Genomic DNA, 26063 nt, shown 5'->3' with positions numbered 1-26063 from the left:
TCATGATCAAATAAGTCTTTATTGTCACATTTAACTGCTTTGTCAGATATACAATGTAGATTTCAGTATGGCATAAAAAATAAAAATATTTTCCTGAATGTCAAAATCTGAACAGAGGAGATGGCAATGGCACTTGAAAATAAAAATGAAATTCATACTGGTGCTGAAGCTGCAAGTAGGTAGCTGATAAAAACAGGAACGCATCTGCAGTGAAGTGATCTGCAACATTTCAATCCAATGGCAGTGGCATAAGGCCAGCAAAACCAGGACAGCAGTTAATATGTAGACCCCACAGAGTGTACATCCAAAGAATGGCAGTTTCAGCATTTCATTTTAAAGTCCGTATTATATTGTCTAATTTAGTTTTAGAACCGGAGCTCAGCGAGTAAACATCTATCCTATAAAATGAAACTACTCTCTTGGAATGGAATTTAAGCCTTTCTAACAACTTCCTTATTCTTACAGGTTTTAACTAGTCCAAAGCAAAGGCAGTTTAGCTCCCAGTATTAACTTCATGGGCTGAAGTCCTCATAAACAGTGGGTCTTGCCATTTCCAAACCAGGCGCCCAACGTAATTCATGAATGTCTTAGTGGTTTCACACATTTTGGGCAAAACTAGAAAACAGGCAGTAATTAAATAAAAATATAAGTGCATCCCAACAGTTTCTACACATTCCACAATTATCCCCCAAATGGCAACTTAAAGTATGTTATTCAGATTTAAAACGAATCTTTACCAAGATTCCCAAACAGTTTATTAAATGTCTTTCCTCCGCAAATAAAACTAACACTAGGATTTGTCAGAAGATCTAAATGAGTTATATCCTTTACATGTGAACTCAGCTAAATCCTGTGTCTGGAATCTGTTCGTCATAAAACTCAGGTCTGGGAAAGAACTCCTTTTTGTGATCCACTGCTGTGTATCCTTCCTCTACGACTCCAGAACAGAGACCATAATGTGCTAGTGCAACACAGCAGTCACTGTCATTCACCAAAAAAAAAAAATAATCAACATTTTATGACATACTTATTTGGATGATTACTTACTGGTAGTTAGTATTTCTACTTTTTTTTTTTTTTTAAAGGCAACCATTTTAAGTGACAATACGTATCAGACTAGTAGAAAAAAGTTGAAACAAAGCCCTCTCTTTCGATCTCACAAAGTCATGCAGACAAGAGAAGGTATATCCAATTTGTTCCAATCAGGCTTCTTGGAATTAGCAAAATTTCTTTTCTGGCAAAGATGAATTTGGCTCATGATGGAAAGAAGTTCTTTGAAGGCTGCTGCTGCTAAACTTGTTTCCCTTTGAAAAAGTAAATTTCAAGGCATGATAGTGCAAGAGGTAAGTTTTTGATTTATTAGAACATTTATAGACTAATTGTGCTTAGTCTCTAATTTCCAATTTAAAGAACAGAAACTATACTGATAAGTTTTGCTTTGCCTAAATTTACCAGTACATCCATGAATCGCACCAGAATTAGGACAATTTGATTATCTGAATGATTCTGTCATGAAACCTGCACACTGCATCGAAGGTGAGGACCTACGGCAGAGGCTCCTACAAGTCCTGCACACGAGGACTCTCCTCTAATGAGCCACAACTATCTGGTAAAGCCGTTCTGTGCCCAGATTGAGTCCTCAACAAACTCTCAATAAGCAATTAAGAAAAACAGTGCTAAGTGGAGAGTTTCTTTTGTTTAGTTAAATCTGGGAGGTCTGAGTGTTCCTGGGATCCTCATCGGGATGTGTCATGGGTCGTGAATCCTTCGAATATGAGTATTCACTATTAGAGGGCTCTGTAGGGTCAATCAAATTTTCATAATCACTGTCGTCTGATTCTTCACCACTGTCTCCAGCTGCTCTTTGGGAAGGAAGAAGGTCTGCAACACTTCCAGGGTACTTCAGTCCGGCACTGGTGGAAGCATAATTAGAAGAGCCCACGGCTTGAGGTCGCGGCATAAAGACACTCCTTTCCATGCGTGAATGGCTCAGAGTACTCTCTTGATTGTTTGGGTGAAAGTCGGAATAAGGAGGAGGAGGGTCAGAGGGTTCCACATCTGCAAGTGCACTTCTGCCTTCGGCTGCAAACCCAGAAGAGGGCCTCCGAGGACTGAATGCAGGCTCCACACCCTCAGATGGCATCTGTCTGCTAAACACTGCCTGCTGCAGTCCTGGGCGAAGACAGGAAGAACATTCTAATACTTTCTATTACTTTCACAGCTTTTCATCAAGGCATTACACAGTCTACTCAAATATTCTGGAAACAGCATTGAAGCAGCAAAATTGATTGCTACTATTATTTTTCAACTGTATAATGTTATAACTTATATGACATTTCCCTATACATTAACTCAGTTATGCCCCAAACCACTTGAAGTGTTATCATCGTCATTAGCATCACTGTCTCCATGAAGGCTGAGCAGTCTGACTGGAGTGGGGCCCTGAGACACGGAACACAGGCCTCCTCACTCCAGATCCTGTGTTGTTTTGCCCACACATTGCTCACTATGTTCAAAACTTTGAGACTGAAGGATAAAACTGAAACCATTTTCTCCACTTTTTCCAGGTCACGTAAACGTGGGACTTTTCCTTGATAGTCTCATATCACATACCATATTTTTATACAGTTACCTGGTACAATGCACTTATTCAATTCCTTCATCTTACAGGTTTAAAAGTCCTAAGTTTAGGTGGTTGGTTTTTCAGGTCCTGGACCACAATTTTACCAGTTTTAGGAATGCTCAAAAATGGTCCACATCTATCTGTCTACACAGCCTTTCAAAATTGCTTTAGAGCCTGGGGGAGAAGCTCAGTAGTAGAGTGCTTGTTTAACATGTGTTGGTCCCTTGGTTGATCCCCAACACCACCAAAGTGACCCCAAAAGACAAGAAAATGCACCACAAACACACAATCATATATAAAAGATATATGATTATATATTATATATTGGACATTAATCCAAATTCACTTCAATAGTTGTATAATATTCCATCATCTATATGAAATCTTGTAAATTAAAAAAAAATTTTTTTCTATTTTATTAATTTATTTTTATGTGGTGCTAAGGATTGAACCCAGTGCCTCATGCATGCTAGGCAAGCACTCAGCAACTGAGCTACAACACCAGCACCACTGTGTGATCTTTTAAATTTTTAATTTTTTAGTAACTTGATAAATTATAGCTGCATATAGCTGTAATACACTATATATCTATATATTTGTATATCTATACATCATCTCCCTCCCTGCAAGGCATGCAACCATCACAGTCCCTGTACAGAGATCGTACTGGTGCACATCTGTGAACACATGACCAGCCTTGGTCTTTTTCTTCCAGTTTCTGAGACTTGAGCCAGATAATACAAAAAAGAGTACCTCCCTTCAGAAAAACTTCCCTCCCCTAACACACTGACTTGACCTGCGGGCTGCTGAGTACAGGATTCACGTCACTGAAGGCATAATCCATATTTAAAATGACATATTTTTCTGATATGGAATGGTAAAATTAACAAGGAACTTACTTCTTTCTTGTTCCTTTTCATTCTTCCTCTGAGTGATTTGTCTTCTTAATTTGTTCACTTCTGCCTGACAAGATTCAACAACTCGCTCACTCTTTTCTACATCTGCACACACTGCCTGAGAAAGTCAGAAGAAGAAAGGTTAACTTCTAGCCCAGCACAAGGTTGTCCATAAATTCAGCCTTGTTACAACCTTAGGAAAAGTCCAGGGGGTTAGGAAGCAGACAGGTAAGCAGAACAAAACTGTGAAGGCCGAAGAGACTAGTGTTGTACTTATTCACTAATTTTAAGACCATTCTTAAAAAATAAGGACAAGATGGGAAAGATACTATCTTTCCCCTTGATTAATCATTTTTATTGAAATGAAAAGGGAATTTTGGTACCAATCTAGTGTACAAAGAACAGAAGATAAGGCAGGAATGAGATGTTTCAACTTTTATTTATAACCAACAATCAAAAATAACATAAGACAGATTTATTCAACAGAAAATAATTACAGTGAGGGAAAGCTGGAAAAGAAAGTAAGTTTCCAAGTCGAGGTTTAATAAAAGATAAGTATTTGAGGTTGCGTCTATGTATTTCACCATTAATAAGCAAAACACTAGGAGCTATCAGTGTTAGCAGAGCTGGGCTTCTTCCAACAACAAGGAAATGGGTAACAGCTTTTTGAAGTCCTCTGGTCAGTGCTGATAGTCTGGAAAGGGCATGGTCATGAATTCAGAACAAAAGCCATTTTCCACTGCACATTCCTTCCATAGCAGAGATACCAGAGACTTCCAGAAAGTCTCTGTCATGAGTGAGCCTGCAGAGTTCCCTCCATGCAAAGGGCAGTGAGCAAGGAGGCTGGAAGCTGCCTGGCACTCTCTGTGCAGGCTGCTCTCACTGTGCTCTCCCCTCCTTTGGATGCTGCCTCTGTCCCTCTCTACTCCTTGGAGGCTTCTTAAAACTGGGCTTTCTCTAGGCCTAGGAGGGCTTCCCCAGCTTTCTACTTCCCTTCTGGGTTCTTTTGTGATTAGGATTTTGGAGCAAAGTACTCTTAAAAACACATCAGGGATAATGGAAAGAACGTGGGAAAGTACCATTAGCACCTAATTCAGTACCTAGCTCATTTGGGATGATTCCAATAATACTTGTGGCATGAAGGAGCAGGAATGACAGGCTCCACTGTGATCCTCCCACTGGATGGAGGCAACTGGGAGCAGTGAGTGGACTCGAACAGAGGAAGCAGAGCTCTGCTGAGTCATGGTAGCTTTAGATGTTGTCTCAACATCTGACTTAGAACTTAACTGAAGGAGAAGGCTGTGTTCTTAGCAACCTTCTTTAAACTCTACATTTTCCTAGGAAAAAAACCACTATTACAGCCAGCTGTGGTGGTGCACACCTGTAATCCCAGTGACTTGGGAGCCTGAGGCAGGAGATCCCATGTTCAAGGTCAGCCTGGGAAATTTAGCAAGACCCTGACTCAAAATAGAGGTTAGAAAGGACTGGGGATGTAGCTCAGTGGTAGAGTACTCCTGGAATCAAAACAAACAAACAAATAAACAAACAAACACACTATTACAAATGGGGTCACAAGGATTTAAAACAGAAGCATTGACAATGTACGTGAGCATTGCAAGTCAGGCACATGAGTGAGGCAGGTTATGGAAGGCGGTGGAAGAACCACTCTACAGATTTAAGAAAGCACATTCTCACTCTTGAACTACAATTCATTTGTCAGTTGAAACATTATAAAAAATTAAAAGCATTTGAGCAATAAAAATAAGATGAAACGTGTAAATCAGTTACCTGTACTTTCTCCTGAAGTGCATTATAAACCTGATAAATGGCCCTGATGTCTTTCATCACTCCATCCTTGTCAAAAAAGTCAGTACTAGAAGACAGAAGAGAAACGCCACAAAGTTACTAAAACTGCCATGAACCTGAAAGGTATTTCTACTATAATTTATTAAATTAATGCTGTGACTCCAAGGTGACAATATCTAAGCATAAAATGCCCATTCTACTAGAACTACAGAAAAGAAAAAAAAACACAAAATGCCAAAACTAAATATAATAAAAGCTATATACATTTTTCAGTGATAAATAAAAGCTACATTTAGCTTTTATTCTTTAAATGTGTGTGTGTGTGTATACACACATATACACATATATACACACAATTTTAAAAATATACATTTTAATTGTACATTATAATAATACATGATAGTGCACTGTGTTGTTACATATTCATACATGTACATAACATAATTTGGTCAATTTCATTCTCCATTATTTCTCCTTTCCCTCCCTAGTCGCCCATGTTTAGCTTTTAGAACCTGAGAAATACATATACCCTGTCCAAACTTTTGTATCAATCATTTAAAAAAAAAAAAATTGTAGCAAATGGGATTTTCTTTTTTAAAGTACAGTAAACCATCATTTCAATAAGAATAAACTTTGATATATGGTGGCAGTGGTCTAGAGAATTATTTTCTGTATTTTTCAGTTTCAGTCATAATAAATTTGGCTTTATATTTCTCCACACACTTAAAAAATTATTAATAAAAGAAGTATTATTGACAAAACAATGGGGAAAAAACTCATTTTACCTTTCAACTTACCCATGTTCTTTAATAACTTTGGCATAACTCTGAGAAGTATTTGGCACTGAAGACACTTTGTACTCTTGTTGGCTAGTATTGCCTAGATTGGGGATAGCAAGTGATATTCTTTGATTATACCTATGGAGAAAATTGAGAAAAAGAAAAGTATTAGAAGCACCACTCTTATTTTATCTTATTTTATTTTTTGAGACAGCTCTGGCTGTGTTGCCCAGACTGGTCTCAAACTCAGACTCAAATGATCTTCCTGACTGAGCCTCCCAAGTGCTGAAACTATAGGTGTGTGCCACCTTGCCTGAATTTAAAAGAACTGCTTTAAGAATGGGCTCTGGGGAGCAGGGGACATAGCTCAGTAGTAGAGTGCTTCCCCAGAAATAATGGTAAGGTCCAGGTTCCTTCCCCAGCACCACATAAACAAAACAAACAAAACAAGAATGGGGCTTGGCAATAGGATTCTTAGTCTCCGCCACCAGCAAACTAATGGAAGGTGTCATGGGGCGCCTACTTCTATGGACAACTCAAGGAGGCATGAATTAGCGATTTTTTCCTTTCCTTAAAGTAGAAATTCAACTGCAAACTACTTGAGAGTAGAGGTCATGTCTTATATGCCTTCTGCATCCCCATAGCAACTGACAAGGGCTGAAGAAATACCTATGAAATTATTAGGGGAATCTTGCAAATAGTTATTTCACAATTTATGATTATTGTCACTGATCTCAATTTAACTTACTCTACTACAAGTGATTTTCCAGAGGGAGAGTTTCCTGCTGTTTACAGGCAAACATGATCACATAATCATGTTTTTCTCACTTTAACGAATTCACAATGCAAAACCCTCATTAACCAGTAGATGGGTCAATTTTACAATTTTGTCTTTGAAATCTATGTTCTAAAATTACTGAAGCAATAAAACTGCATTTTTACATAACAGATTATGGAGAAGCAAATGATGATTTCTTTCTACTTCTATAAGAACTTACGCATAATAAACAAGTCTTGATAATGTTTATTGATCCCCAATCATTTTAACTTGCATGAATAACTGACATGGGAAACACCTTCTCTAACTACAAGGAGAACCAGCTAGAGAACAATAAAAGTTTCTCTTTTAAAATGCTATAAATGCACTCCAGTGCACATTTTCAAAGTCATCAATCTCAATTACTGTGTTAACATCTTTCTCTTTATGTGAAGCTGGTGGGAAAATGTTCTTTACCTGCGATTTGGTCTAAAGAGAACATACTCTAAAGCGTGAGTGGAATTGTTGGCAGTGGAGATGAAGCTGAAGAGAAGGAAGACAAGGTCAGGCACGCCAAGGATGCGGGTAAGCTGTTTATGGATAACTTGCTCTCTGTATGACATCTGTTGCTGTGTGTTTCGCCGGAATCTATACCACCCGATAACTTTCTAAAAAAAAAAAAAAAAGAAAAGAAAAAAGTATTAAAAGTTGCATGAAATCTTACAGATTTAATTACATATTCCATATAAACACTTGTACACAAATGCTCAGTTTGATAGCCCCAAACTGAAAACAACCCAATCGGTTCATCCACAAGTGAAAAGATAAACAAATGTGGTATATCATTTGTATATACTGGAATCCTACTCAGTAATAAAAAGGAATAAACTATTGGCACATACAACATGGATGAATCCCAAATTAATTATCCTGAGTGAAAGAAACTACGTCCAAAGTAAGTATATGAGTCTATTTTTTAAAAATTATTTTATTTAGGGACTAAAGTTGTGGCTCAGTGGCAGAGTACTAGGTTAGCATGTGTCAGGCCCCTGGGTTTGATCCTCAGCACCACATACAACTAAATGAATAAAATAAAGGTCTATCAACATCTAAAATATATTTTTAAAAAATTATTTTATTTATATATTTTGGCACTAGAGATTGAATCCAGGTGTATTTTCTTTACCACTGAGAATCCTTTTTACCTTTTATTTTGAGACAGGATTCACTAAATTGCTGAGGCTGACTTGGAACTTGTGATCCTTCTGCCTCAGTCGCCCAAATAACTGGCATTACAGGTATGCGCCACTGTGCCCAGCAAAGAAGTCTATTTATATAAAATTCTAGAAAATGAAAACTAATTCATAGTGACATAGGGTAGTTCGGTGGTTGACAAGGTTGGAGGTGGGCAGGGTGAGAAAGAGGGTTTAGAAAAGGGCATAAGAAAAACTTGTACACGTGATGAGTATTTCACTATTAAATTAAGGCGATGGCTTTGTGGTGCGTACATATGTCAGACTGACCAAACATACACTCTACATATGTGATGTTTACCATATGCTAAATATACCCCAAAACCTATTTTAAACGTTTACCCTACCATTTGACCCAGCTATCACACACCTCGGTTTATACCCAAAGGACTTAAAATCAGCATACTACAGTGATACAGCTACATCAATGCTCACAGCAGTTCAATTCACAATAGCTAGATTGTGGAACCAACCTAGATGCCCTTCAATTGAGGAATGAATAAAGAAACTGTGGTATATATACACAATGGAATATTACTCAGCCATAAAGAGGAATAAAATTATGGTATTTGCTGGTAAATGGATGAAGTTGGAAAATATCATGCTAAGTGAAATAGGCCAAGCTCAAAAAACCAAAAGCCAAATGTTTTCTCTGATAAGTCCATGACAATATGTAAGGGGGTGGGGAGAAGAATGAAGGAACTTTGGATGGTGTAGAGGAAAATGGGGTGGGAAGGGGTGTGGGACAAAAAGATAGTAGAATGAAACAGACAGTATTACCCTATGTATATGTATGATTACAAGAATGGTGTGAATCTACATTGTGTACAACCATAGAAATGAAAAGTTGTACCCCATTTATGTACAATGAATCAAAATGCAGTGTGTAAAAATAAAAAAAGAATTTAATTAAAAAAAAAGTTTACCCTTATCAGCTTTAACTACAATATAGCTAAACCAGCTACACGAATTAAACTCTCAGAATGATATGTCTCATAATGTGACCTGCTGGACCTGGAAGACAGATGACACTTGAGACATCTGGAAGCATGCAAAAATGCAGATTCCTGGGTCCACCCAAGTCTGCAAAATCAGCCTTTAAGGATAGAGTCAGGATTCTGAATTTAAGATAAGTTTCTTGAGTTATTTTTTGCATACTGAAATGTGAAAATCTCTGTTGTAAAAACAACTTAATTCTTTATTAGAACAACCACCTTCATAAAGCTTCCTTCTTTGAAATAAACTGAGTAAAGATTCTGTTTTAAGAAGTAAGGTAGAAGAGAAACAAGATGTATCCTATTTGTTTACAATAAAAGTAAATAAAAAAAGAAAAAAAAAGAAGTAAGGTAGAGGTTGGGTGTGGTGGCACACACCTGTAATCCCAGTGGCTTGGGAGGCTGAGGCAGGAGGATTGCAAGTTCAAAGCCAGTCTCAGCAATTTAGAGAGGCCCTAAGCAATGCAGTGAGACCCTGTCTCTAAATAAAATATAAAAAAGTGCTGGGGATGTGGCTCAGTGGTTAAATACCCTGGGTTCAATTCCTGGTACAAATAAAAAGAAAAAAAAAAAAGAAAGAAAAAAGAAGTTAGTTAAAACCATTAATTACTGTCACATTAAGTTAATAGTAAATTTAAATCATGCTCTGGCATTTTCACCTATAAAGGAAGTAAACTATTGCTGAATTCCTGTGTAAACTCACAATTGTTTTCTCCAAAGTCACACAACTGAATGACAGTCAAGGTGTAGAACTTGGCGGCCTGTCTCCTCCTGTTGTGCAAAACTAGCTTTCAAATTCTGCATTAGTTGCAAGAGAAAAAAGTTAAAAGTAGTTTTCTATTCAAGAAAAAGTGAACAGAAACTCATCAGTTGGCTAGAGCTATCAATGTATGTGAATATGGTGCACTTCACTCCAGCACTCAACCCTCTGTATTAACTGCTGGAACTACCTCCTCTGCAGGACTGGGGCACATCTCACGTTGCCTCTGTCCCTCTGCAAAGACTAATGGCACTCAGTACACTGGTTGTTTTCACAAAATACTCAATGATTAACAGAACCTTGCAAGTGGCTATAGGATAAGCAATCATGCTTTTCAGTGCTGATTCTGTTTTTGTTTGCATTTTCTAAAAAGTAGGAACTTTACGTCAGTTATCGACTGATGTTAATCAACTTATTGATTTGACACCAACAGTTTTAAACCAACTCTTAGCCATTTTGATCAATGAAGGATGAGATGTCAAATTAATATGCCCTGGTCATATTTACAATTCTACGTCTTAGAGCTAACAGACAAACTAGTTGCAAGATTACTGAGAAACTAGGTCTCTGTGTTACAAAGTACCCTTTGGACAGCTTTGTCTGGGCCATGGTGAAGAATCACGGCTCTCTCCCTACACTTCACCTCTGTTGATGCTTCACAGCCACTTTTCCACACAGACTTTGTTCTCTATTTTTCAAATTCATGTACATTTTCAGGAGTCAAAGCAACGACCCCAGTGCAGGGCACACTATGGGCTTAGCCTGTGCCCTTTGGGTTATTAAGGATAACAGGATGGCTGTTATGCTTCTTGTTACTGATTTCAGGGTCCGATGCTTTGGAAGATAGAAGTCCTCCTTCTCTCTTGCCTTGTTTGTACCTTTGCCTAAACCTGAAAATCTGTGGAAATGTCACAAGCTCAATACAGATTCTGACAAAACAACAAACAGCACAGCAACCTGACTACACTGTGCCTACCGGGGCATCTCAATGTCAAAAATATTAGCTTCTATCTCAACCCCAATGTGTTAATGCACCTTTAGGAGGTAGGATACCACCCTTTTGAGGTGAAGGTATAACTCTATGCTTTCCTGGGGGGGAAAATAATCCAAATTAGAATCAACTGTAAAGTCTTTTCTGTCATATAAATATTATATACATCATTTGGTGCTTTTGTGCTAGAAATCTGAATTTTTTGGAAAAAAAAAAAAAAAACCTTACAGAGTTCTATAAGTACCACAGGAAGTACAATGAAATATAAAAAACAGTTCCAAACCTCAACAAATTTCAAGAAAAACAACATAATTTCCAAATAATGCAAGGAATGTAACAAACATGTATTTTACAAAGGAAAACAAATATTTGTTTTAGCACAAAGTTCTACAAATAAAATAAAAAATAAAACATATCAACTTTCAACTTTAACTCCTGGTCCCAGGAAAAGCAGTCAATCACAGATAATAACCAATGAGTAGTCTACTGTCCACAGCAAATCCTATTTTATTCATTTATTTGTAAATTTTAAGACAGGGTCTTTTTTTAATTTTTTTAAATTCATTTTTATTGTAAACAAATGGGATACATCTTGTTTCTCTGTACATGAAGTAGAGGCATACCATTTGTGTAATCATACATTTACCAAGGGTAATAGTTTTTGATTCATTCTGTTATTTATTTTCTCCCCCACCCCACCCCCTAAGACAGGGTCTTGAGCTGGGGTTGTGGCTCAGGGGTAGAGCACTCATCTACATGTGTGAGGCACTGAGTTTGATTCTTAGCACTGCATATAAATAAATAAAATAAAGGTCCATCAACAACTAAAAATATATTTTTTAAAAAAGAACCTATTTGTAGTTAAATAAAATAAAATAAAGACAGGGTCCTGCTATATTGCTCAGGCTGGTATTGATCTTGCAAACATCCTGCCTCAGCCTGAAGAACTGATGGGATTACAGATGTGCACCACTGCACCTGGCCTCAGCAAATCCTATTTTAAAATCCTCAAATTGATTTGAAAGTGTGCCCCCACCAACTACTGAGAAGATTAAACAGAGGAGTCATTTTCTTTTTTCCAACTGATTTTCGATTGTAAAATATATGATCATTAAAAAAAAACCTCACCAAAATCTCTTCATCAGAGGCATCCCACCCTTTTTCCATTCCCCCTTTATGAATTGGCTGGCTTTCTTCCAGTCTTTTTCTGTGCATTTGAACTCTCACTCAGACTTCTGTTTTGAATAAAATGGGCTCAAATTGTATTACTGCTTTTTCCTGGGGCTGGGGATGTAAAGCACATGCTAAGCATGCCCAAGGCCCTGTGTTTATTCTGCAGCACCAAAACAAAACAAAAACCACCCGACAAACCACCAACCCCCTTTTTTCACTTGACATAACTTAGAAATCATTCTGTCTCATTAAATGAAAACCTCCCTCATAGCTGGGTGTGATGGTGAACACTTGTAATACCAGTTACTCATGAGGCTGAGGCAAGATTACAAGCTCAAGATCAGCCTGAGCAATTTAAGGAGATCCTGTCTCAAAATAAAGTTAAAGGGATGGGGATACAGCTTTATGGTACAGTGCTTGCCTAGCATATGTAAGGCCCTGGGTTTGATCTCTAATACCACAAAATAAAACAAAAAGATCCTTCCTAATTCTTTTAAAAGGCTGGTAGCAAGGACCGGTACCAACATAACTGACTTAATCATTCCATACTGGTGTACATTTAGGTTGCTTTTAAATCCTCACTATTCACCACTGAAGCAACAATATCTGTACCCTGGCTCAAGAGAATAGATTGCCTGGCTTAAACCTTGGCTCCATCATTAATGACCAAAAATCACTTTAGTCTCAAGTATAAAATGAGTAATCTGCCTTATAGGGCTGCTCTAAGGATGAAATGTGTTAATACACGATGAGTACGTAGAACGTGGCCCAGAAAAGAGTTAAACTGCTTAATAATGACAGCTTTTTCCATCTTTGTGCCCAGGCACACTAATTTTAGGGGGCCAGATTCCTAGAGTCAGGGCTATATAGTTAAAACTGTTATCGTAAAATCATCCTCCCAGTGTGTCCATTCACCAGCTGCTGCTTCCCCATGTCCCTCAGCTTTTCAGGACTGGTCATTACCAATCTGATGGGCAAAAAAAATGGCACCTCATCTGTTCCAATCTGTGCTTCCTGATTGAAGTAGAACATCTTTTCATTGACTTCTTGGTTGTTTGTAGATATTTTTTTTTTCTTTTGTGAATTTCCTATTCAATTCCTTTATTTTTATAGTTTAAAATTTTGAAATCTACTTAAAACTTCAATAAGAACCTCTATGGAAAAAATTTTAATTTTGGAAAACACAATAAAGCCTCCCAATCTACAGTATGAAAAGGAAGGAAGAAGTAAAGTGCATCTAAGAGATGAGGGATAAACAGCTGCAAGGTTCCAGAACACATGCCGCTGGGCGTACCACTGAAATCATAGAGCTGTAGTTGAGGCCTCTGGCTGCCCTAACACCCTTTGCCAGGTGGGTAAGTAGGTTGGTTGAACCCCCCAATGTAAAAGACATTTGCTGTTTGATAAGCTGAGAATTTTTACTGGTACTTTCCCCCCCTGAAATATGGTTTTATAACCAATCTATTTTTCTGGACTATCCAAGGCAAAAAAACAAAACCCAAACATAGTACAACAGAGTAAGTCATAAATAAAACCATCAGACAATACCGCAGCAGTAAAATTTGATTCATTTTCAGTTTTATTCAGATTTGCTTACCATATATAACCAGAACAGCACATGTATGTGTTGATGGAAATAATAAATATATGACCTTTTGGAAAAATATCTGTGTTCATCTTTAGTTGAGCTTGAAAGAGTAACATATCTAAAGATGTTTGAATGCAATTTACATTTTTTTAGAACTATTTTTCCTGATTACAAGATTAATGCATGTGTATTAAATATTTGCCAAATTATTTTTTAAATTACACAGTAGAAAAAACAAACTACCACAGTCAACTGAGCTATTCTTTTTCTTTTGCTGGTACTAGGGACTGAACCCAGGTCCTTAACCACTAAGCCATATCCCCAGTCCTTATTTTATATTTTTTTATTTAGAGACAGGTTATTGATGATTTACTCAATAAGTTGCTGAGGCTGGCTTTGAACTCGTGATCCTCCTGCCTCAGCCTCCTGAGCCACTGGGATTACAGACATGCACCACCACGACCAGCAAGATCAACTGAAATATTCTTTTTTTTTTTTTTTTTTGGGTGCTGGGGTTCAAACCCAGGGCCTTGTGCTTACAAGGCAAGCACTCTACCGACTGAGCTATCTCCCCAGCCCCTGAAATATTCTTAACTTCCCAGACTATAGTAACTTTTTCCTTCTCATTATTATATAATGGAATAATAAAATCATTTAATTTTCTTCTATCAGTATATTGTAACCATTGTCTTCCATCTGCAATTACAAATTACCTTTAAAATCTGCTTAAGTTGGGCTAGGGAGACAGCTCAGCTGGTAGAGTGCTTGGCTCGCAAGCACAAGGCCCTGAGTTCGATCCCCATTACCGCAAAAAAAAAAAAAAAAAAAAAACTGCTTAGGTTGACAGAACTCTCATGTCAGTATTGACTCTTCATTCTTACATTTTATATTTCTTTGTTTTTAAGTTTGGGTATTAAGAAAAGAAACTACTTACATATTGGACTGGGCAATAAATAGAACATACCTTTCTCCGATCTTTAAGAATTCTGTCCAAACTCTCTTCATTAACTTTGCTTGCGTAGTCATAAAAACTATTTTTTTTAAAAGAAGAAAAAACATTTATTAAAATTCCATAACATCATGACATGAATGTGCTTAGCTACAGGTGTCTATGGGGCACCTAACCCTAATAAAGATATAATTGCTTGCCTTCAAAGGTATATAAAGGACAATCAGTTTAAATGCTTTCCTTAATACAATGTATTTTTTGTGTCAAAGAATACTCAAGAGATTGCTACATTCAAAAGATATCACTTCCACACGTGGGAGGTACCCACAGCAAGTCAGTACAAAACATGTGGTTTCAAATGGCTGTGGCATCTTTTCTTCTTTTCTAAGTATCAATTACTTATGAAAAAAGATAACACTGCTTTATTTTCTGACACATGAAGATAGGAAATGAACATTTGTTGAAAGCTTAACATCACTAAGCTGCATGTTTTCTCATGTCAATTCTCATCATTCCTGCTTCAATGCCGGGAGGTATTAGTTTAGCTCAGTAATTCAACAAATTTTATTCCCATTTTTGTAAATAAAGATAGTGAAGTTAACTGACTTGCTCCAATCACAGAGCTAGCAGATGGAAGGGCTGCAATTTGAAGCCATGCCTGGAAAGCATCACACAACGTGCTTCCTTCCAAAATTACCAACGTGTGGCTGGGGTTGTAGCTCAGTGGTAAAGCGCTTGCCTAGCATGAGAGGCACTGGGTTCGATCTCCAGTACCACATAAAAATAAATAAATAAAATAAAGGTATTGTGTCCATGTACAACTTAAAAAAAAAAAAAAAAAGACCAATGTGACCAGTTTCCTGTGGTGAGCAGCCCAGGTGTACTAATGTAGTGGCTTTTCTATTTCTGGTCATGGTTCTCCAAATACCATCCTCCTCCTCTCATCATAAGCCCAGTCCCTAAAGGCAGAAAGAAGCTCAAGGTATGGGAAAAGCTCTGACTCAGGAGTCAGGAAACAGCTGCTCCAGCCCAGTTCTGCTTCTCACTGTAGGATCTGGGACAAGTCACTTAGCCTATCTGGTCTCCAACTCCTTTTTATAAGACAAAGAGTTTGAAAGAGACTAATGATTCCCATGGTTTCTTTCAGCTTTAAGAATGATGAATCTCTGAACTAAAGTCAGTCAAATCTTGTTCTGATTCTACTTTGCTGAGAGTGTTTTAAGGAATTCCTCAGAAAGGGGAGGCAGAAGCTGGACAGGGTGGCACGCATCTGTAATCCCAGTGACCTGGGAGGCAGGAGGATTACAAATTTGAGGTCAGCCTCAGCAACTTTGTGAGACTGTCTCAAAATAAGAAATAAGAAGGGCTGGAGAAGTAGCTTAGTGGCAGAGTACCCTTAAGTTCAATCCCTAGTACAAAAAAAACAAAACAAAAAAAAAAACAAAAAAAAACAAAAAAGCACCACCAACAAAAAACTCTAACAGGCCCAGATCAGATACTTCCACAGGCCAGAGAGAAGCAACATATGGGCTGGGTCTGAATGATTTCATTTGTTTTGATGCTTTTTTCCAAAGAACCCATGGTTGATCACCAAGCTCCCCACTCCTCTTCCACATGTGGGTGAATCTAGAAGAGGTGAGGTTCTTGGCTACTTTGAGGCTTTGTTTGCAGGTAGCCACCTTGCATGCTGATAATCCTGAGACAATCAATGGGTAGGAGTGTATGTGTGGGGTGAGCATGATACAAGTCCCCAGTGGTGCCTGGGTGTAAAGGAGGGAGGGTGTGTGGAGAGTAGCCAGGGTGAAAGCTGTAGGGAACACACACAGCAACAACCAGGCAGAAGGGCCTGCTGACCAAGAACACTGAACGATATGCATAGGAGCATCCTGGAAGAAGCACTGGCCTGGCTTCTGGAAAGGGGGAAGGTGGCCTCAGGAAGTTTAGAGAAACACAAAGCTGAGATCATACCAGCCATCAGGTGGAAGGGTTTGGGCCGAGCAAGAAGACAGAGGTCTGGGTGGTGGTGTGGGAGAAATCCAATGTGTGAGATACTGGACTTCCTCTCCTCACTCTTTCCTCCAGATAGCTCACTGCTGTTTGCTTTCTCTGTTTTGATTTTTTTCTCTTCCAAGTTTTTTTTTTTTTTGTCCTTTAGTTGGTTATAACATGGAACTGGTATATATTAAATAAATAGAAAAAGAAAGTTTTATGTTTCCTTTCCCTTTTTTATTTGAGATGGGGTCTTCTTATGTTGCCCAGGTTGGTCCTAAACTGCTGAGCTGAGGTGATTTTTCTGTCTTAGATACTCAAGTAGCCAGGACTCCAGTGTATGCCACTGCGTCCAGCTCCTTTCCTTAGATTTTAAAGTTGACCCCTGAACATTTTTCATTTCTCCCAGCTCATTCACTTATTTTTAATCAATCCTTTTAATAAGGACTAAACTCTCCTTAAAGAAGGATGTGGCCATCTGGCAGCACCCACTTGTAATCCTGGCAATTCGGGAGGCTGAGGCAGGAGGATCACAAGTTCAAGGCCAATCTGAGCAACTTAGTGAGACCATGTCTCAAAATAAAAAATAAAAAGGGCTAGGGATATGACTTAGTGGTTAAGCCCCCCTGGGTTCAATCCCTGACACCAAAATTACTAAAATTAAAATTAAAAAAAAAGAGGATGTGGCTTACCTAAAAAGTTTTGAACAAGGCTGATGGTTATGGATTTCTGTAATCAGAAAGAGGAACACATCTCAGTTAAGTATGTAAGACCCAGGCAACTATCAAATAGCTCAGGATTTTTTAAAATTAAAATCTCAGACAATAAAAAAAGACAGTCTTCCTCTCACAAAACAGGTGCTGTGTGTATATCAGGGATGGCAGAGTAGCTTCTGAGCAGTTGTACCAGAGACACATTCTCAGAACAGAGTAGACTGAAGAATGTAAGTTCTGTTTTCCTTTGTTCCAGTATGATGAGCACTTATTCAGATGAGCTCTTATTCAGAGTTCTTATTCAGGAACTCACGGTTATTGTGTGCCTTATTCAATCTTACCTATTTAAACAAAGCATCATAGGAAAAAGTAACCACTGACTGGAAGCACTTAATCAAATTAGATAAAAGCTTTGAGGACAGCTTGGGGAGAGAAGGCTTTAACCACTCTACCATCAATAATCAACTAACAACTCATGACAACTTGGGCCAGGTGTTTTGAAGGGGAAGGAATTCTGGAAGTCTACTAACCCTTTCAAAGTGGTCATTGCTGAGGGAGACAGTCATTTATAAGGCAGAGCAAAACAGCTTCTGAAAAGCTGCTGTGATTCAGCGGAGTGAACACTTCTTGAAGCTCACCAGGGGGCTTAGGGGCAGGGTTGGTTTCGTGTAAGACTGTGAGACTAGTTGACCATTTAACTATCACATGCTCTAAGACAGCAACTAATCACCTGCTGTTTAAGAAGCCACAGCCTCAGAGTTTTAGGCTACAACTTTACCTGAATACAAATGAAACCAGAGCCTTAAAGGTTAAAAAGCTTAAACACAAGTAGCTTCTGTACTTGTGTTCCTGCTGCTAAAATTCAGGCACAAATGCACTTCCACAGGAAAGAAGATGATTCTTTTGTCTAGCTATGGTGTTGATGTAGTGATGCAAATAAGAAAACCTCATCTAGAAGTATTTCCCTGTTCTGTCACTAACAATGATCCAGCATACCTCTTTATTTCAGAAATACTGCTAGTCATTAAGATGAGGAACAATTATAGCAAAAACCTTACTTAGAGTCAGGAAAAAGAAAAACTCACGTTCTGCTTTAAAGCAAAGGTTTCATTTAATGAAATCTCTAGAGTAAGTTCTGAACTCTGAATGCACACTCCTGTCATGCCACCTCTGCAGTTTCCTTCATAATTTACAACCCAGATTAGAAACACACGCTCCAGGGCTGGGGACAGCTCAGTGCCTAGCTCTAGATATCATGTGGTATTTTCTGCAGGAAATTAAAACTTTCTTAAGATTTTGTGTAAACACTAAGCACTCCATGGAAAAAATAGGGTGTTGATCTCAAACTCTATAAAGCTGCAGATGAAACAAAGTTGGGAGGACATGTTAAATGACAGGTGGACCTTAGAAAACAGTCAGAGCCTGGGCAGCTTTGCTTGGGACGTCAAGTTTTCTATGCTTCAACAGCAAATCCACACAGGAGAAAACTCTTCCTGTACTGTGAAGATCCTGTCAAAAGTTCTCACTAGGGGCTGGGGATACAGCTCAGTTTGTGGAGTGCTTGCCTTAGAAGTCCAAGGCCCTGGGCTCAATCCCCAGCACTGCAAAAAAAAAAAAAAAAACCCTTCTCATTAGGTGCTATGTTATTCTTGTTTCTCTTCTGGTTGCTGAGTTGAATAATTCCTTTTCCCCCTTTCCATTATTGCCAATGATTGTTGCTGACAGCTGTCCTCACCACCTAAGGACATTTTTTTTTCTGTTCCTACCTCCTCCCTACCATTCTTAAAGTGAACAGCTCTGCTTGAAACAAGTTAGTACAATTTCTTAAATGAGTATTTATTCAAAATAAGATGCAGACATTCCATGTTCAAAATGTGATATTCTATATAAAATCCTCTCTATTGCAAAGGGTAAGGTAAAAGGGCTGGGGGTGTGGCTCAGCGGTGGAGCACTTGTCTAGCATGTGTGAGGCACTGGGTTCCTTCCTCAGTACCACATAAAAATAAATAAAATAAAGGTATTGTGTCCAACTATGACTAAAAAATTATTTTAAAAAAAGATGCCTGCAAATGGATTTAGACATTTTCAATAAGTAACAAATGTGACCAATTTATTTTACTTAAACACCTTATGCTGGAGGGTCAGCTATGCCAGAAAATCTCCTCACCCCTCCAGTAGGGGATATTACCATGGCACTTGATCTCACATTTGACCTTTCAGGCAGGTTTCTAGTATCCCTGGTTTACATTTTCAAATATGTACTTATTTTTAGAAGAAAAATGTTAAAAAGGTAATAATATGTTTAATATACTAGCAAACAATCTGTCCATGAGATCTAGAATTGTTTTAATCAATGAACTAAATATAGCTAATAATTAAATATTATACGCAAAAGATGACTGTCTTGGCACTTTATTAACTGAAATTCTCTAATGCTGGGTACTTCTCTGTTATCTATGATACCAGGGAAGTTGGTCAAGAACCAGAAAGTTCACAAGAGTCAGAATATTATCTTGCATAGAATTTTAATTATTTGAATGAGAAATTTTAAAATTACCATTCTGTTTCTTTAACATTAAATAGCTAGAGGGGCTGGAGCCGTGGCTCAGTGGTAAAGTGCTTGCCTGGCACGTGTGAGGTCCTGGGTTCAATCCTTAGCATTGCATATAATAAATAAAGATTCACTGACAACTAAAATAAATAAATAAATAAATAGCTAGAATATTCTCAGAAATGTGATTTTGCTGTTAGTTAACTACATCTGGCAATTTAACTTTCATTTATCAGATTAATTTTGAAAACCCAGATGGAAATAATAAATCACTATACAGATGTTCTATGAAACAAAATTCTGTTTTAGAATTTTAAAGAATTAAGCAAAACAAAAACAAAATCCCTCTATGAAAGATTAACTACATCCTATACATATAACAAGTATTTTCTTAGCAGGGCAGTGTTGTGGTGAGTGACTTCTGCAGTTGTGACTCTTGGAGACAGTTATGGCACTTGGTGTTCCCCATTTCTAATCCCAGCTCAATTCTTACCTTTGCCCCACAATCCATGCACTAGAAGGCTATCAGTTCAGGGCCAAAATTGAGGATTTGGTCTCAAGGTAACCTGCCAGCAGTATTTCAAACCACAAACACTCATCTTCATACATCCTGTTTCAGTCACCCAGAAATGGGCCAGATGCCCTGTTGTGTTCTATTCTTCCTTGCTGTGCTCCCCTGAACACGCAGCCCACTGGCCCTAAGTTCATCTCCTTCAAGATGTCCTTACTGATTTCCCCACCAGCACTTTTTCTCTCAACTTCAGTTGGGGTTTTCTTTCTTACAGCATTTATCTTGCACTGTCAGGTACTTCTGTGTACTCCCACAGTTCTGGAAGACAGGGATGAATCTGGGTATTTCTTTCTGTGCCTAGCACATGCTTCACACATGGAAGTTCTTCATTCAATGTCTGCTGAAAATAAAGGTACCCCTTGCTTTGCCTGTATCAGAATGTGCTGCTTAATGATCTGCTCAAGGTATACCTGAAAGAACCACAATCTCTATCGATCAATAGGAAACTGATCTGAGGAGAGTGGTGCATCTGTTTACACTCCCTCATCTTCCCCAGTCCCCAAAGGGACTCCTGGGTGTGTCCCTCGGAAGGCTGGGCAGATGGAGCAAACATCTCACGTAAACAAGTGTGAACTTCAGATCTTCCTAGGAAGGAACAGCGTAACATAACCATTCTTTATAATATGAGGTAATACTGGCAATGGGGCAAGTTTAATGGACAAACTTGAGGTTCATTGTGGTTCTGAAGAGACTATAAAGGGGTCACATATGATTCAGTAAAAGGCCAGTTGGTGGGTAAAGATAGTTTTATAGAAAATCTACACTACACTTAAGTTATACACTGTAAGCTTCATTACCATAAAACATACCACTAGGGCAAATAATTTTCCTTTTTTATGTACTCTTTTAATACTTGAGATGAAAACCAGTTACGGGCCAAAGAATAAAACAAACAGTAAGTATGCATACAAAAAAGATATTTCTAAGGTCAATGATAAATTTACTTACCAATTACTTGCAGAAATTCCGTGTTGCTGATTTGTGAGTCACTTATGCTAAAGGTTTCCTCTTGTCTTACCTCTCCCAGCAAAAATCCTTCCTAAAAGAAACAAAAAAAAAAATAGTCATAGGCTAAATTTTTTAGCAAAATTAGGAGAAATTTAGGATATGTAATTTATAATTTCATCAATAATCAAAATAAGCTTGCCATATAAACTAGGAGTTATAAACCAATTAGACTAGAGCAATAAAAGTATATCTATTAATGGGATTGTATGAACAAAGGATTCCATAACAAGATAAAATATTATTTTAATCCCTCAAGTCTTCTCTGTTTTGGGGGGAATTTATCACTTAAATCCTACTAAGTCTCACAACCAATGTCAGAAAAGCTCAGGAAGCAGAACTATTCACTTAGGGGATATCTTCTTCATGTGTCCTTGTGCTTGTTCAGCAGGTACTCAGACAATAGGTAATAGGATTTAGGTTTTCTTGAAACCATACAATTTACTACATTGCTTTAAAATCCCTGCTGACAATTAAAGGATAAAGTAGTTAGTACAGGCTGAGCGTGATAGTGCGTGCCTATACACCCAGCTACTTAGGAGACTGAGACAGGAGGATTGCAAGTTTGAGGTCAACCTGGGCAACTTTAGCAAGACCCTGTTCAAATTAGAAATTATAAAAAGGATGGGGGTGTAGCTCAGTAGCAGAGCACCCCTGGGTTCCATCCCCAGTATGGGGAGGGGCATGAGGGAGAGTTAATACAATGACAATGAAGTGCTCTTAAATAGGCTGGCATAAGAAATTAGAATTTCAGGGGCTGGGGAGATAGCTTAGTTGGTAAAGTGCTTGCCTTGCAAGCACAGGGCCCTGGGTTCGATCCCCAGGACCGAAAAAAAAAAAAAAAAAAAAAAAAAAAAGAAATTAGAATTTCAGTAAACAAAGTCATATGATTCATATGAAAGTGTTTTTTAAATAAGCGTAGCAGTTAATTTATGTACACATTTGGAGATTACCTGTCACCACAACTGAACCGGATGATTTAGCCTATTACCTATTGTCTGAGTACCTGCTGAACAAGCACAAGGACACATGAAGAAGATATCCCCTAAGTGTCAAAATAACTTTCTGTAGAAAGGAAGAACTGATCAGCTGTCCTGGAGTCTCTCTCCCCAGATACTACCATGGCTTCCTCCTTCCCTTCACTCAGGTCTTTGTCCAAATGGCATCTCATCAGACACGCTTTGTCCGAAGACGCAAGAGAAACAGCATCTGTTAGGCATCTGTCCCCTTTAACCTGCATGCTTTTTCTTAGACTTCTCACTATCTGGGTTGGGGCTGTAGCTCAGCAGTAGAGTACTTGCCTAGCATGTTCCATCTGGAACAAAAAAAAAGAAAAAGAAAGGAAATCTTCTGCCATATTAAATATTTATAGAAATAAATAAATGCCTTTCCCAGTTAAAATGTAAGCTCCATAAGAGCAAGTACTTTGTGTTTGTTTACTGCTAAATCACCACATTTACTATGATGCCTAACATCTAGTAGGTGCTCAACAAAAACTAGTTGCATAAACTGGTTGAATCAAGGCCTTGAACTGTATTCCCTTCAATTCCAGATTGATCCACAAAATCAACTGCAGAAGTTTCCTAGTTTAAAAACATTGCCAGCAGAAGTACAATTCTGGGGATGAGAGGAAAGAGATGATTTACAGCCTCACTTTTCTATTTGATTTGGGGAAGGAGATACTCTAAATTCCCAAATTATCACATACAGAACATTCCTTAACTTGATAAACAGATTTCTTAAAAAAAAAAAAAAAAAAATACTCTCAGATCCAAGTGTCCACGAATACCAACTAAATAATCTTGTTTTACCCTATGAAAGTCTTTCAATTTTGAGTTCCCACTATAAAAAGCTTTGCAACAAAAAAAATTTTAAATCAAAGTGAAAAAAATCAATTTAATCTTCCCAAAGAACTTTAGCTTTTAAGGACACAGCTAGATTCCCAGCGTTCTACAATCTTGGGTTCCCAAATTTAGCAAAAAAGATCCAGTTAAATTTGAATTTCAGATAAATAGCAAATAACTTAGAATACATATAACCTAAGTATTACATAAAAATTACTTGTTTATCTGAAATTCAATTTAACCTGTTCTGCTTTTTACTTTGTTCTGGAGGTACTGAAGGTTGAACCAAGGGGTGCTCTACCACTGAGCCATATTCCCAGCTCTTTCTATTCTGAGATAGTCTCACTAAGCTGCTCAGACTGGCCTCAAACTTGTGATCCTCCTGCCTCAGTTCCCCACATAGCTGTAATCACAGGTGTGTGCCACCATGCCTGTTCATAAGAGTCCTGCTTTTTCTCTCTGGCAACGATAATAGTCCTCAGTATGAAACGGTGACATAAATTAATAGTGACATCAAAATGTTCTACAGTCAAGTGAATGTTTAGTTATCTACCAGTATGGACTATCTCATTGTTACTTTATGGCAGGAAACCGCTCCAATGCCTGTTAACATACTGCAAGTAAGTATGGTTTGTAAATTTTTAAATGATAGGAAAAAATAAAAATAGGAATGATGTTCATGAACTGTTAAAATTACATGAGATTCTTGCTGGGTACAATGGTGCATGCCTGTAATCCCAGTGGCTAAGGAGGCTTAAGAAAGAGGATCTCAAGTTCAAAGCCAGCCTCAGCAAAAGTGAGGTGCTAAGCAACTCAGTGAGACCCTGTGTCTAAATAAAATGCAAAATAGGGCTGGGGATGTGGCTCAGTGACCAAGTGCCTCTGAGTTCAAACACCGGTATCTGCCCCTCCAAAAATTACATGAAATTCTAATTTCAGTGTCTATAAATAAGGCTTTATTGCAACACGGTCATCCTCATTCATAACTGTCCCTGGTTGTTTTCTCCCTGTAACAGGTGAATTGAATAGTTGCTACAAAAACCATATGGCTCTCAAATCTTTAAAAAATTACTATTTTTTTTCACTATCTAGTCCTTTATGGTAAAAAGTTTGCTAACCCTAGCTCTTTAGAGTAAGGTGTTGTTTTAAATTCATTTCTGGACAAAACAAGTGTGTATTTTAAAAGTAAATTCTTAGTTCAACTTTAAAATCTAAATTACTTTCAATCATTCCACATACATAATAGTGGCAAAGCTATATAAACTACAAACAACTAGTACTGGTGAAAATATCCATGAAGTCTAGCACCATGCCTGGCACAGAGTAGGTATTAAGGAAAGAGCTCCTAAATCAAACTAATAATGGTCTAAGCATTATGGCCATCTTACCAATTCGTAGAAAAACTCAATTTTTCAACAGGTAGTCGCTTATTCTTACGATAAACTTGCCTTAAACATAAACTGTGATGTTACTAGGCATTCTGACATAGAATAAAGAAGCATCATTGAACCCGTATTTAATAGTTTATGTTTAGGAGTACCACATACCACCTACATACTCAACTGTATTACATTATTAAATACCTGGCTACAGTACCAAAGGCCAGGGTATAAAGCTGCCTCTAGAAAAACCTATGTTGTATATATTCCTATCATTAATCTCTACCACCAACACTGAATAAATGAAAAAGTACAGTAACTTAATTCCATTCAATTTACTAATGGAATGACTTGTGAAATTAATTTTTATTAAGGTAAGATTGCTGACATCAAGCTAAATCCAGTTTATCCTGAGGGGTATCATTTGCTTTGTAACGACAACCACAAAAATCCCACACACTTATTTAATGAATTTGAATCATTCACTATTAGCATCACTTAAAATAATCCTCAAATTTGGTAGGCAAATTAATACGTCTTGTAAGAGAAAAACTACCTACTTTTCACGAAGAATTTCCATCCAAAGATCCATAACATTACAAGGCAATTCATAAAACCTATACACTGAAACAGAGAGGCTCTGCTCCCACTGTGGGCTCCAAAACCTAAGCATTTCTGATCACTCGTAAGCGGGCCTGTCACTTCCCTATTTCACTGCGACTAGTTCCGTGGTCTTAACATTGAACAAGGAACCAAACATGCAACATCAAGGAAATGCAAACAGACCTGCACTTAACACTTTTGTTTACATTCTCCATTTTCCATAGGGGCGAAGAAAACACAACCGTGTTTAACAAGTATGAACAGTGACAGCCAGGGTTTCACTCGTGGTACTGCACGACAACCTGTAAGACCGGCGGGCGGAGCTCAGTGCCACTCCTAGACTAAAAACCTGGCCTCTCGACTGCTTCCCGACCCCGGGGTCCCTCGTAAGTCTGGAAGCCTGACTCAGGGAGGGGCAGGCGCTCAGTTTCCACCAGGCGACTCCTGACACTGCGGGGGACCAGGCAGGACAAGTTTGCTGGGCCCGGGAAGGCCTTCCCGGGGCCGCCGGGTGCTGAGTGCGGGGGCCCATCAGAGGCAAAGGAGCTGGCGGGGGCGGGGGCCGCTGGGTCACTAGCTCTCGGCCCGGCCCCAGGGCCCGGGGGGGCGAGGCGCAAGCAGTCCCGCTTTGGCCGCGGGCACTGGTCCGAGAAGGAGGTCGAAGCCCCCCCCCCCCCACCAGCGGCCGCGGCAGGGCCCCGGCACCTACGTGGTCCGCGTTGCTGTTGGCGCTGTGGAAACACACAGCGCTGAAGGTGTAGCCCGAAATGGAAGCCGCCATGATGGAAATCTCCAACACCCCCATCATGCCCCGCGAGGGCGCACGGCCTTCCGGCCG

At 38.5% G+C, this 26063-nt stretch overlaps 1 protein-coding gene across 1 annotated transcript; it reads right to left on the bottom strand.

Annotated features, from left to right (window-relative positions):
- Abraxas2 (abraxas 2, BRISC complex subunit) lies at positions 1 to 26063 on the bottom strand. Its single transcript, XM_047554594.1, has 9 exons — positions 25935 to 26063; positions 21343 to 21433; positions 17252 to 17288; positions 14586 to 14652; positions 7339 to 7529; positions 6123 to 6242; positions 5308 to 5392; positions 3523 to 3637; positions 1 to 2172 (listed from the first exon to the last, which is right to left on the bottom strand). Exons 1-9 carry the CDS (start codon positions 26031 to 26033, stop codon positions 1703 to 1705), a joined length of 1275 nt encoding a protein of 424 aa, XP_047410550.1. The 5' UTR covers positions 26034 to 26063; the 3' UTR covers positions 1 to 1702.

The sequence above is a fragment of the Sciurus carolinensis genome, chromosome 5, assembly GCF_902686445.1.
Source record: "Sciurus carolinensis chromosome 5, mSciCar1.2, whole genome shotgun sequence".
NCBI classification, from domain to species: Eukaryota; Metazoa; Chordata; class Mammalia; order Rodentia; family Sciuridae; genus Sciurus; species Sciurus carolinensis.
This window is presented reverse-complemented; position numbering and strand designations above follow the sequence as displayed.